Raw genomic sequence first — 14433 nt, forward strand, 5'->3', positions numbered from 1 at the left:
ATACATGATTAACTGAATCCTACTTTAAATAATTATTTATGTCATGGAAGCATTTCTCATCTTAGCGGTAAAGCAGCTTATGCAACAGCTGGTGTGATATCTGAGCAGCCTTGAGCTAGATATTTTTAGAAGAATCGATCAGACAAAATGTTGCAAGTTATGAGAAACGTGGTCCAAAAATGTTATGTGGTGGTTCAAAGATTTCTGTTAAAAGTAGCCTATACAACAAGAAATTATATATTAGGTAACCACTAAGAATGTTACTTATTTACTCATATGGTGTCATCATTTGGTTGCTGTTGGGTAAAACGATTCTAAAGGTTTTCTAAGAACTCTAAGAAACATTCTGAAACAGGATGTGGTCCACTGTGTCAGAACAGAAAATAACACAGCATTAAATACTCAGAATTTACATTCCTGAGGATGTTTAAGCATTTATCTGTGAGGATAATAACAAGCAACAAACTTATCAAATTGGGCTAATTGCTGTGATGAGTCAGTTTGAATGAACATGTTTTTTAATGTAAGATAAAAAGAACGCTGAGGAACAAAGGCACACGCCTTTTGTTTTTGTAACTTAAACATGTTCAACGGTTACACAGTTAAAGTGATAGTTCATCCAAAAACTAACATTCAGTCATCATTTACTCAGCCTCATGTCATTTCTTACCTGTATAAATTACTTTGTTCCGATGAACACATAGAAAGACATTTAGAAGAATGTTAGCAAGTTTCAATTATGACATCGTTGACTGCCATAGTAGATAAAATTAAATGGTAGTCAAAGGTGAACCAGAACTGTTTGTTTTCCTAAATTCTTCAAAATATCTCACTTTGTGTTCAACAGAACAAAATAAAGATACTATTTTTTTCCTACTATGGTAGGGGATGATGTCACAAAATGGAAAATTGCTAACATTCTTACAAATACTTTTCTTTGTGTTTAACAGATCAAATACATTTATTCAGGTTTAAAACAACATGAGAGTAAATGATGACAGAATTTTCATTTTTGAGTGTACTACCCCTTTAAAAGCTACAAAAATAAAGCCAAAAAGAGATACAATAACCGACCAACATGGTCAAGGCAGCTAATTTCAAGTTCCTTATATGGAAATGTGGTTCGGAAATGTGGTTCAGAAAGGTGGTTTTTATTTAACGACCATGTGTGCGATACCAGTTCTCGTCAAAATAGCCGATGTCCCTGTGTTAAATCTCTGGTAACGTTACATACGGCGGCACCATCGTAAGACATTAGGGTTCACTGAGTTTACACATGTCTTCGAGTACTGAATTTGTACACACTCTGTGACTGTTATTCAATCTGAATGATGTTCGAGACACAGGGGGTGCTAAAAAGAAACATTTCCGCTAAGAATGAAAAACGGGCACAGTGTTTCGTAAAAGATGATAATTTTGCCAAAATTAAAAAAATTGTAAACGATTTGAGTTGGCAATAGTAGTTAGGTTAGTTAATAGATTAGTAGTTAACAATATAAAAAACACCGCACAATTTAAATGGACTGAACACGCCCCCCTCTGCTTCAAAAGTGGTACGTGCCGGATCTGCGTCATTCATTGTTTACAAATCAACCCTCGGGCTATTTTCTGTTTCGTGGCGAACGGGAACACTGGCAAAACGGTCCCATCCATTTAAACAAAAACAACCCTCGAGACCGGCTAGTTTTGAAATATACGCATATATTTGTAAAAATGCCTTGTCGGAAGGAGAATTACATCTTTTTGGAACAGTCGGTCACGGTGGATTCAAAGGAGGTAGACGCTCTCGTCTCGAAGATCGGCGAGGCGCTTCAGCTTCACAACAATAGCTCGATATCGCGTCTGCACGGCGCAACCGGCGTCAAAACGAGCAACACGAACAGCAACGCCAATGCGGCGGGGGGTCAGCGGCGCAACGGATGCTGTATCCGTCTCCGCAGCCGGAGTTTACGAACCAGCCGGGCCAGTCCGTACAACCCGCCCGGATCCAGTGATCAAGAATGGGACCATTTTAAATCGTCGTGGAACCGAAATAAAATCGACGAGGACGATCCGCACCAGCTTCTGCAGCAACTCATACTGTCGGGGAATCTGATCAAGGAAGCGGTCAGGAGGCTTCAGTTTTCATCGGAGCCGCTGGAAAACGACATCTCCAAACCCATAGACTGACTTGAACTATTTACGTCGACTACACCAGTGAATGCATTGACGTTCTCTCTCATGTTTGATGAAATGTCGAGGACGCCATCTCATTGGGATATATCGTTTTTTGCTGGAATTTAGAACTTTGATAACTTTGATATCATACCCTTATAATTTTCTAATGTATGTCGATGTAGCTTATTTTTCCACTGTTTAGCAAGGTGACCCCCCTATAGTTATTTTTAACAATTTTTTTCAATGTCCAGATTCAAATGCAATGTGAACTACATCTAGTAATCTACAGTCATGCTCTTTATGAGAGTTTGCTATTATTATCTGATCTCTGGCTGGTTCGTCCTAGAATGGATGGAGCATTTTGTTTTTGTTTGCTGCTTGTCAGCTGCATGTGTTGGTAGCACACTTCTCAATGGCTGTGTTTACAGTGTAGATGTGGTCGGACTACTGCTGGTAGTCCACGCCTAGATCAGGCAACGGGTCCCATTTTTGTTTACTTTCTTTGAACACTTTTTAGAGACTGATATCACTATTTTGGTTTCAAATTGGCGCTCTGTGAATCCCACGTTGGGCCTTGTCCACAGTCCCTTTGATTGCCAAGCAAGGAGCAAGAACAACACTCCTTAAAGTGGAATCCGCATCAAACTCGCCAGGTGTGAGCAAATCTGTTATACATGGGAGTGAGATGTGATCACAACACACTAACACTCTGGTGCCGTTTCAGATTCCAATGTGTAGTTTTCATGTTTTGGTTTTGTTTTCACTTATTGTGTAAACGGTGTGTATGCTTCGCAGCGAAGTGCTTTTAATGACTCTGATTGTTCAGAGGGTTTGTGTCTAATAAATGTGGTGTTTTTTGCATTCGATTGTTTCAAATTGTCTTTATTTTTTATGTTCCTATAATAAATTACCTTTTCTTTAATGGTTAATTCTGGACCATATCCCCATAACATACACATTTATTTTGTGTGTGTGCTTGTTATTTAGCTACATAATGAAGGTGAAATCAAATGGTCCTCCTTGACACACTTTTGAGGACACTGTTCCTGCAATTCAAAAGGCGTAAAAAACACATTTAAGAATGTCTTTGTAAAGATACAGAATGGTTTGTATGTGGGTTACAATGAGGGTCAGGCAAGGGCTAATATTATGTAAAAAAAAAAATGAGTGGAGACAAATGTGAAAATGTAACTTTTGTGTGCCTTGGGTACTGTGCATATGAACTACATATGAACTGAATGCTTTCATTAAGAGGCAATACGTGGATAGGTTATCCAAAAATGCCACCATCTGTTCACAAACACAGAAAGAAAACATTGACTCTACATTATAGCTGTTATATCTGCACCGAAAAACATCACAATATGCTTTTTGATCACGGTTTGTGGATGAAAGTTAATAAATGTATAGTTATTTAAACCCGCAGCATTAATAAATAAACCTAAACCAAACTAAACGTTCTAAATTTAGCGACTTACTTCTTGGTTGAGGTACTTTTTCAAATCTTCCAGCAGATGGCAGTAGACTACACTCAAAACACCAATCTGACAGGACAACGTCTCTAAATCTGTTTAATGTTTCCGAAACAAACATGCATTTACAGCAGAAAGAGAATCAAAATCTGTTTAAATTGGAAAAAGTTTGTTTAAGGGAAGATGGCCTTCTGAAATGATACAAATTCGTTTACAAATACTAATATGGTAATCAACGGTTTACTGTTTACTAAAACCAGTGCAAAATTCCTGTATCATGATTTGGAATTTATACTTGGATGTAATGGTATACTACACATTCCCATCTGCCAACAAACTGTCATCTATAGATCCATGAACATTACCAGCAGAGAACCACAGATGATATGTTCCTTTAAAACCAATGCAATTCCCATTATAACCAAGAAATCAATTAAAACTTAGTTTTTTTAGCAGGGCACAGCAACATTAAGCTCCTTGCTTTTTTTGCAAAAAAAAATTGCAATGATTTTTCAAGCATATTTATATACAACATCATATTTTGCTCAGTTTATATTGTAGAAAGCTTATTTTCTTTATAACCCCCACCCGGTTGCCTTTGGCTTCAGAATTACATCCTGCAGCACCAAAGTTCTCACTTCAGATCCTCATCCACCAAAAGCTTGTATCATACCTTGAAATGTCACAAACACCCAAGACTCAAAAATTATACATAAGCCTTACATAAGTGTGTTTTTTCCATGTCCTGTCCTACATTTTGACCTACATGCTAAAGTAACGATGATGAAATGGGGGTTCAAGATCCAAGTCAAAGGATTGCTTCTGAATCTGTCGCTTTGAAGGGGAGAATGAGTCACACACCGGCTTCACATATATTTTTCTTCTGGGATAATGCGTGACTCCTCAATTCTCACGATGGGTTATGCTGCTGGACATTTTACAAGTTGCCCAAATGAAGTCACTGAGTTACGTTTCATGTTGGCAATGCAATGGTTTAGCATGTTTCGGGTGTTCTGGATGATTGTTTACTGGCAAAGTCCCTGTCTCTTGGTTCTTATACAACCTCGGACATCTCCTTCAATGTAAGACATTCTGCTTAAAAGTAATAGGACACTAATTTGTTTAAAGAACATGAAAGTGTAATAAATGACTAAATTGTTTTGTGAACTGTTCATTTAACAAGAACGATAAACCCACAAAAATGCTAATCAGCTGATTTCTTTCTAAATAACAGCTGCACCTAACAGAGAAACACATTTTGGATGCTAAGTGGCAAACGCTGAATTCAAAGCAAACCACATGCACATCCAGACACATATTGTAAGCTCTACCCTAATTAGAGCTCATTGTGTGGCACCGCTCTTTCTCACCGATCAGATACCCGCATGGTTCATGGACCACTTCAGGGCACACCTGTGAGCTGCTGGAACACAACAGACTGTAGCTAAAACCTGAGATAATTAACCACATCATCAAGGTCCAACAGGGAATAAAGCACAGATAGCAGCCAGTGACCATGAAACAGCTGTAAACAAATGAAACTAAAGAGGTACATTAAAATTTGATTGAATTGGCTGTCATTTCTGGGCCCTGATCCAGACACAGAGGCGGCACTTCAGCTTTACATGACATTATACAGATTTTGTAATTATTTTGCCTGTTCTTACACAGTGTCTTGTATACCGGGGTCGCTCCAATGAAAGAAAAGGCAATAAAAGTAGTTTAAAAGTACATAAAGTTTATAAAAGTACATAAAATAATGAATAAGCTGTCACGGTAATACTATGTTTTTGAGGGCATGTGCTATGCAAATCCTTTCAGGTACTATGTTAATACTTCGAACGATATATGATTATGAAAATCATTAACATAGTATTAAATTTACTTTTTCATAGAAAACATTTCTCAGAAATGTTCTAAATATGTTTTCCGGTTTGTCTGAAAATGGATGCTTGACCAATTGAGCTCCTCGCACTTTTGGGTTTAGTTTGAGGTACAGATGAGGTCACAAAAATCATATGTAACCTTTTGGTAAAACGTAGAGATTGAATTTTGTCAGTGTTTTGTAACTGTTGTCTATACACATTAAAATTTTGGCTATACTAAAAGCCTAAAAACTACTATTTGTATTTAATGTGATATTGGCAACTTTTTCCTTTACAGATTGTTCAGATCTGTCTATTTGCTTCTAGTTTCTTAAAGCACTAGTACATTTTTGAAACACGAAAATAATAAAAGTTCTTTGTTGTTTTTAAAGCTCCTTGGCATCAGGCTGTAATACCCTTTTTCAAACTAGAATCTTTCTTGTGAAGAGTGGGGGAAGTTCAAAATACAATAGTTATTCACTAATCTATTCGCTTATCTCTCCATCTCAATTTGTCACGCTCTTCCTCTTTTCTGACTGACATGTTGATCAGTGAATGGCGAGGCCCCAAAAATCTCTGAAAACATAGGCAAGCTACTGACTCAAAGCAGCATTTTTGGCAGGTATTTCAAAGCTTTGAGAAGTCCCTCGTACCATGTGTTTCTCAAGATTAGCTCCTAAATATAATTTGTGCTACATGTTATTCTATGACAAGATAAATTAGAGTGATTACAGCTGACAAAGTGTAAAAATGGAAGGTGTTGGCTATTCTTAAGTGTGGACAGAGGAGTGAATTGTTGGAATGCCTTTAGTTGTTATTGGAAGAAGAGCATGTAATTTGATTTAAAAACATAAAAGCTGTGCATAGGATTATATTTTCCTCCTCCGCATCCCTTAGTTCTGCACAGCCTTTTTAACATTTAAAAATCAATGCAAACAGTGTATTGGTTATCTGTCTAAGTTCATCTAACACCCTTTATAAGCATACACTTCCACTTAGCTTGTACTGTAAAAAATTGAGTTTATTTTATCAATCTCTTACATGAATGTGTTCTCTGACAGCAGACTGTCCGTCAACTATAGAAGAAATACAACGAGACATGTAGTAAGTAAATCACGAAAAAACTCTTTGGCGTTCAAGCAGATGTTCTGACACAGTTTTGCTACAAATATGGGATAACATATTCCACCCACTTACACAAAAAATCAGGCGATCTTCTCCTGAACTACATAAATAGCACTTATGTTTTATCTGTCAGAGTGTGTTTATGGTAGTGTCATAGATAGCGGTTTAATCCATCATCATAGGTCTGTTAAGGACCGAGGAGCTGAATTATTGAAACATACTCTCAGCCCATATCTCTTTGAGGAGGTGAAGGGCTTTAGTTAAATGTTATTTCTGCATAAACATACAACTGCAAAGCATGAGGGAATGCAGTGCACATAGATGACACATAATACTGTGACCTGTGTGTTGTTGTCATCATCATAATAATCACAATTATGTCATTGTTAATAAGAAGCAGGGATTAGATGTGATGACATATAATGTATAATGGTGGAAAGTGGGTCAGTATAATCATTGTGATGAAAATGTAGTCATGCCGTGAAATAAGATTATGGTCATACCTAACCACAATCTAATTACACACACCCAATGCTTTATTAAAGGGATACTCCACCCAAAAATTAAAATTCTGTCATCATTTACTTCAGTTGTTCAAAACCTGTTTACATTTCTTTTTTTCTGATGACAGAGAAAGATATTTGGAAAAATGTTAGCAACTGACATTTCTCATTTCAATTTTTTTTGAGAATATTATATTATTCTTTCATTTTTAAAAAGATATTTTAAAGAATTAAGGAAATCAAAAAGTTCTAGGTCACCTTACTATACCATTACATTTTTCCTACTATGGTAGTCAATGATGTCCCAGAAAAAAAAAAAACATTTTTCCAAATATCTTTCTTTGTGTTCAACAGAACAAAGAAACGTTATACATGACTGAGTGACTATCCCTTTAATAAAATGATTGAATTGTCAGGCATTAAGGCTGAAGAGATCCAGATTTGTGCCCTCTAAGATCTCCAAAGTAGAGTGACTTTTAGACTAGCTGATAGACTGAACTCAGTTTTTAGCCCATAGTAGTGTAACTGTGGCAACCATTAGCACCAACCCCTTGACAGTAGATGCATAAAGCTACCTCCCACTATCCCTGAACATTTTACTATCAATTTGAAAACTATTCCTGTTCTCAAACTCAAAAGCTCAAACCAGCTTAGTGAGATTTCCTAAAAAAACACTGACTCTTGAAGCAGATGCTTGAAGTTGAAGATGAAAGGATCGCCGTCAGTAGATGTGGAAAATTATTCATCAGTATTTAACAAAAGAAGCAATTTTTATAATGGCATGGCAAAAAAAGATAGGAACCCTCTCAACATTTCTGATTAAAATTATCCTAAGGCCAAGACATATGCATGTTTGGTAGAGACAGTGAGCAGTTCTCCGAAGCAGCAGCGTGAACTTTTCTTTTGCATATTATAAGGTCACAGCACATTACTTGCACATTCAAGTATTAAGGTTCAAGATCTCAAATGTTTTGCACAGCTATACTAACCATCTCTCTTTAGTTTCCAGTGGCCTTGTCCAATTCATGTGTCCTTGCGTTTTGTTTGTGTGTGTGCTTTGGGTTTTCTTGCCTTTGGCTTGTTCTTTTCTTTCATTTGCTCGAAGGCCATCACATGGCCTCCATTTTGACTTTGCTGCTACCCAGCTGAAAGACTATGTGCTCAGCTGTTAGAACTGAATATTTCTAAAAGTATGGACTCAAAGAAGAATTCCTTAAAATTTAAAATGAATGTAAGTATTTAATGTTCATGTCCAAAAAGAGGGCGTGGTGATGACAGGTATAGAGTCACACAGTCGTCCTGATCAGAGAAACTGTGAGGCAGTGTAACTGCATCGCCCTAAGCTGGTTTAGGTCAGAGAGGCACGCTAGTGTTAAAGATGCCAAAGACCACAATCCATATTGTGCGCATGAAGAAATAAGCAGATCTATTACTGTTCTACATGATCCCTTGTGCTTCTGTCCTCATGCATGATGTGAAATCCATCAGTCTGAGCAGCTAAGTATGATCATTGAGGCAGATGCAACAAAGATGATCGATGATAACAAGATCTTAAACCATTAAGGTAAGTGAAGCAAAGGGCTTGCAAAATCGTTCATGTCCTATTCAGAGTACGGGAGATTCTATGGAGGCTGCACCATTCTGTTTAGGTATGAATGAAGAACAGATAATCATAGGACAAAATAAGAATATTGAAAAAATGAGAAAAATGTAAAATTGGGCAATTCCACGAAAACGTCAACCTTACCATTAAAAAGTTTTTACCAAAGGTACAGCTCAGATGTCAACATTTGTGACATCCATGGCTGCGGTTCCGAAGAAAATTGTAAGCCTACGATGATCGTAGCTCCATCGGTGACAATCAATTTAAGGTTATGATGCTTTTGGGAAACGAAGGCCAGTACGGTATTCCTCATAAATTGACACATGAAAATAAAATAACTATTATGTTCTATAAAGAGGAATCCCTTCTCCATTCATTAGGTATAATTGACAACGTTTGTTGTCTCCCTCAAACTGGGGTCCTTTTTTGTCACATCCGTAACCCATATATATATATATATATATTTTTTTTTTTTTAAATAGAAAATGTGTTCAAATAGGCTGACTTTTTCTCATGTTTAGACTATAAAATATAAACATATGGTTCAATATTTTCATTAAAAAGTCAGTCTCTGAGCATTTGTATGTCACATCCATAACGCGAATTGTCATGTCCATAACGCTGGAAATGCCCAATTGCTCACAGATCCAGAATTATTAACACTAAATATAAAGGTTGAATATTGAAAATAGACAATTCTGATTTTGAATTCATTGCAAAAACAATTGTGGTAAGAATCATTCATTTTTTATTTTTGATGCAACAAATATTTATGTATACTTACTTTTCCCTTTCTGTGGGTCTCTCGGCGTTGTGTCGAGCCGTCAGATGGGGTTCGCCCTTGAGAACCAATCAACTCTGACTACTATAGAAGAGGCCAATGAAATTTGCATGACGGTCTCCGCCCCCAGATATCCGTTATAAAAGGAAGACGGCGTGAAGCATTCGTTTACCTTTTGTTCTTCAGAGCCATCGCTCATGATTACGAACAAACTAAATTTTTAAAAACTACATTGCTGGATCTACGACGTAGAGCAGCGGATCGTCCCAACCTGCAGCGACCTTCCCCTGGGCGTCTCCGCGGTTCCAGAGGTGTTAGAGATTTTTCTAAAAAGTCCTTTTCAGGACTGAGCATTCTCCAGCGCGGCATGTCCCGCTGTTCTCTTGGGTGCGGCACCCTCATCGAGGAGGGGGACGGACATGATAACTGCATCAGGTGTCTGGACATCCAGCACACTGAAACAGCTTTCGTTGACACATCTTGCCCGCACTGCGGTCACTGGTGAAGTTGCGGTCACTGGTGGCTGTCTTCATCCGGGAACCAGCCACCAGTTCGTCTGCTACCCGGGCTTAGATGTCGGTGGCTAAGGCCCAGATGTCCGCCAGTGCTATCAGCGTTAGTGATATGGGGACCTCTGCGAGTGTAAACCCACCAGCCAAGTGCTCACGGGCCGCTTGCACCCCGACTCGATCTTCTGACCGTGGGACGGATGATGTCAACGAAAGTGGTCCAGGAGAGACACCTCTGGTTGAACCTTGCGCAGATGAGTGACACCGAGAAAGTCCGCTTTCTCAAAGCACCCATCTCGCAGGGTGGGCTTTTAGGTGACACCGTCGAGGACGTCGCTCGCTCAGCAACTCTTTAAGGCAGCACGACCTGGTCACCAGGTTTCCTAAGGGGCGCGAGAAGGCGGAATCCGCCTCTTCTCCGCTCCATACCCTCTTGGGACCTTAATGTGGTCCTGGCGGGCCTCTCTGGGCCCCCCTTTGAGCCCCTTGGAGGTTCCGATCTTCCTCACCTTTTGAGTAAGACGGCCCTTCTGATGGCGCTCGCTCCCTTCAAGAGGGTAGGGGACCTTCAAGCATTCTCTGTGTCCCCGGATTGCCTTGAATTCGGCCCTGGCAACTCTCACGTTATCCTGAGACCCAGGCATGGACACGTGCTCGAAGTTCCCATGACTCCCTTTCGGGTGGGTGAACTTGCAGGCGCTCCCCATTGGGGAGGAAGACCCAACCCCATCCGTGTTGTGTCCAGTACGCACACTGCACCTCTACTTGGACCGCACGCAGAGCTTCAGCTCTGACCAGCTCTTTGTCTGTTTTGGAGGACAGCAGTAGGGGAAAGCTGTCTCCACACGTAAACCCGGTGTCAGCCCACGTCCTGCGTGGCAACATGTAGGACTGGCATCCGGCAGGGCGTATGCCTGCAAAAGCACCTCCCCACCCTCCAGCAGGTTGGGTCAGTGTGCTATCTACCTCTCTTCTTACCCAACCACTTGGTTAAGAATAGGCATCTCATCCACCTCCCCTCTTACCCAATCACATGGCTAAGAACAGGCATTCCATCCATCACTAAGCAAGCACCCCCTGGGGGTCGGCTGGACAGAGCAGCCTTCCCCCTTAGGCCGGGAGAACATATGAACTATCACAGATAGCCCTAGCCGGACCTAGTGCTACCAGACGTCTGTAACACCCCTCCGTGGGCTGTTCCGTCTGATGTATCCTCATGAGATGGTTCCCACTCCTGGTAACTCATGAATTCCCCCAGGTGGACCCCCTTGGATTCAAATATTAAAATATGTAGCATTTACCTGTTTACTTCGTTGATTTATGACATGATTTATGTTACAATAATAATTTACTTCTTTTTTTCCTTCTTTCCCCTTTAGCTACAAACTCATGTGAAGGATTTTTTTGCTATCAATACCACTTGAGAACCGTTGAAACAAGCATTAAATATGTACATTGGTTTATGATAAAACCATGTATTTTTAGGCTAAATAATTAGAAACTGAGCATCCTTTTGAAAATATTTAGACCTTTATAGTGATTGTACTGGTCTGTCTCCTAGAATCTGCCCTTACCCCTCCGTGGGTGACCTGACCTATTTGTGAGATCCCATGTGGAAACATGGGTCGTTTTAGCGATCGTTTTTCATTACTACTCCTAGGTCTCAATGGAAAAGAGAACAGCTTGACCAGTGTCCTTGGCTTCAAACATGAAGGATATCCTTTTTTCCAGATCATTGAATGCTTCATAACTCTTAAAAATATAGATTCCTTAAAGGGTTGGCCTGGTTCGGCTATTATCTTAAAGAATCATTCTCTGTAGTGGAAAAAGGTTTGACCTTCTTTGCACCATAAAAGTGTTTTACAAACCTTTATCCTTAAATTGCTTAACAGAAATAAAAATATACACAAACACAGACAATAAGACAATAAATACATATAAATTATGGAGCGGTAAATGAATGATAATGAAAATCTGGATTTGGAATGGAAAATGTTTGTGTTGTCTTTTGAATGCAGACTTGACAGATCTGAGCTCAGTTTGTGCTTGGTAAGATCCCTTGTAAAACTTTAAAGGCGACATTGACATTTTTTGTGCCCTTTCTCAAGAGAAATATCGGAGACTTATACAAAAGTTTCTATTTGCTCACAGTTAATCTTGTTTATGTCCAGGAGAAATTATTGAAATATGAAAGAGATCTCATCTGTGACTTGTCCTAAATTTGAAAATTTCTTATAACATTCTATAGAAATTACATTAATGCAATGTAAATAATATTTCCAATGTAAAATAAACGTTTTATTAAAACGTGGAAAAACGTTTGAAAGGTTATTTTGAAGGAACTGTAGGGGTTTTGGTTGACATTTTCCTACACAATATGATAAAATACACTCAACTTTTCATGTTACATTTGTTCCAGACATTATTCTTCCCAGTCAAAACAGTCGCCAGCCTCAGGAACTGTTTCCCTGATTAAAAGACGTTTGCTTTTGTGTTTGAACCAGTGAGAAATATAGTTGACACATTAATAGAACTGTGCATCTGCCGTTCTGCTCTTGATCTACAATAGCAAGCCCTTTTATATAATACTGTTAATGTTTTTTTCCTCATCACTGACATGTTAAAATTGTTTTTCATCGAGGTGATGTGTAGGGCATGAAGAGTGGACCTGTTTAGTGTAGTACAGGGGAAACAGAGCAGTAGATTACTGCCTGATGGATGACATTAATGCCTCTATGAACAAAAAATCATCTGAATCAGAGCTATTAATCTTAAATCTCTTTAACCAACGAATTCCCTTTATGTCCTTTATATCAATTCTGTTTGGGCTCCACTTTCTTTCTGCTCATTCATGAATACATATAAACATACACACACTCACAGGTAGACAGACAGTTCATTCTAATTGCACAGGCTTCCTCGCATTCGTGTCTGAATCAGGAAGACAGGTTTGGGAGGCATCAGTCACCTGGGGAACACACAGCCCTTATCTCTGTAGATCAAACACATTCAAATGCACTCTATATATAGCTCAAGCATGGTACTGCAGGTTGTTGTTTACCACTGATTGAGTCCCATATGAGTCAAATACATTTTTCTTTTATGAATTTTGCTAAAGGAATAGTTCAACCAAAAACACAACACAAAACTAAAATAATCGCATTGGTCTATACAGTAACAGTGAAATACGTCTATTATCGTAAAGCTCTGAATGGCAGTATTTTATCATTTATATTATCACTTATATAGTATGTTATCATTTTTAGGTGAACTGTTCTTAAAGCCACTGAAAAAAAAATAAAGAATCAAAAATACTCGAAGGTTGTATGTTGAAAATAGTCAACCAGCTTTTGATACTAAACATTTCATCATACATGGAATGTGGAAGAAAATCTATGATAACCTTCAAAATGAGAATGGTGGTTTCAAAATATTCAGAAAAAGAAGAGATCCCACAGTATCCCAGCTGAATAATATCCGCAATTGACAGAAACAGGACAATGGAATGCACGCTTCAGCCTCAATACATCTGTTTTAATCAGGCGCAAACTATAATATAGTTCTCATAATCTCTTAACAGTTCAAAGTAAAGGTTTAAATAGAGTTTATAGTTCCTAAGGCATCTATAACAGTCAGGGGTTCAAGCCAATATTCCTTAAAAGTGCAATCTCTGGAGTAGAGGAACCAAAAATTACCATTTAAGGATAACTTTGCATAGTTTGATATTTTATGTTCCAGGCTGTGGACGTTGCATTCGGTGTATTTATAAGTCTCCTTACGTCTCCAAAGACATTGAGGCTAGATGTTGATTTTTGCTTATATTTTCTGCAATGAAAGGTGTTAGAGCTCAAGTCCGTGATATGATGCGAGTGCGTTGCTATGGGGTTACTAAGATGTTATAAGCGGTTTTAAGCATGTTGTTTAATGGTTGCTAGGGTTATTTACTGGTGAAAGTCAAACAAGCTCACACTCCGGTCCGGAGATTCGGCTCTGGTGCCATCTTCAATCCACATCTGGATTTTCTCACTCTCTTCATCAAATGGTGACTGCAGTTCTCCCGTCTTACTGTGTTCCACAAAATAAAGAAAGCCATACAGGTTTTGAATGACATGAGAGTAAAAACATTATGATCTTTATAGACCACTTCATAAGATTCCCTTCCGGTTTCATTTTTTATAAAATCCTAATGTTTAAGATAATTGTTTAATATTTTGATTTGGTTTATAAATGTTCTGTTGGTTGTATTCTGTTTCCATCTGAATACTAAATGGGAAGTTCTTCTGCAGCATTGTGTGTCTTCTGAAGTGGTCTATAAATCATTTATGAAACTAATAGCACATTTCTCCTCAAAAAAACACACGATTTAAGGTATCATGAATTCATAACCGGGAAAATAAATTACTTTATTTTTTACATTT

The 14433-nt window shown here is 38.5% G+C and overlaps 1 protein-coding gene across 1 annotated transcript; it reads left to right on the forward strand.

Annotated features, from left to right (window-relative positions):
- The first annotated feature begins 1566 nt into the window (after positions 1-1566).
- On the forward strand, positions 1567-3018 carry gbp (glycogen synthase kinase binding protein). Its single transcript, XM_056762663.1, has one exon. It carries the CDS (start codon positions 1714-1716, stop codon positions 2167-2169), a length of 456 nt encoding a protein of 151 aa, XP_056618641.1. The 5' UTR covers positions 1567-1713; the 3' UTR covers positions 2170-3018.
- The last annotated feature ends 11415 nt before the right edge of the window (positions 3019-14433 follow it).

This window comes from Triplophysa dalaica, chromosome 12, assembly GCF_015846415.1.
Source record: "Triplophysa dalaica isolate WHDGS20190420 chromosome 12, ASM1584641v1, whole genome shotgun sequence".
Classification (NCBI taxonomy): Eukaryota; Metazoa; Chordata; class Actinopteri; order Cypriniformes; family Nemacheilidae; genus Triplophysa; species Triplophysa dalaica.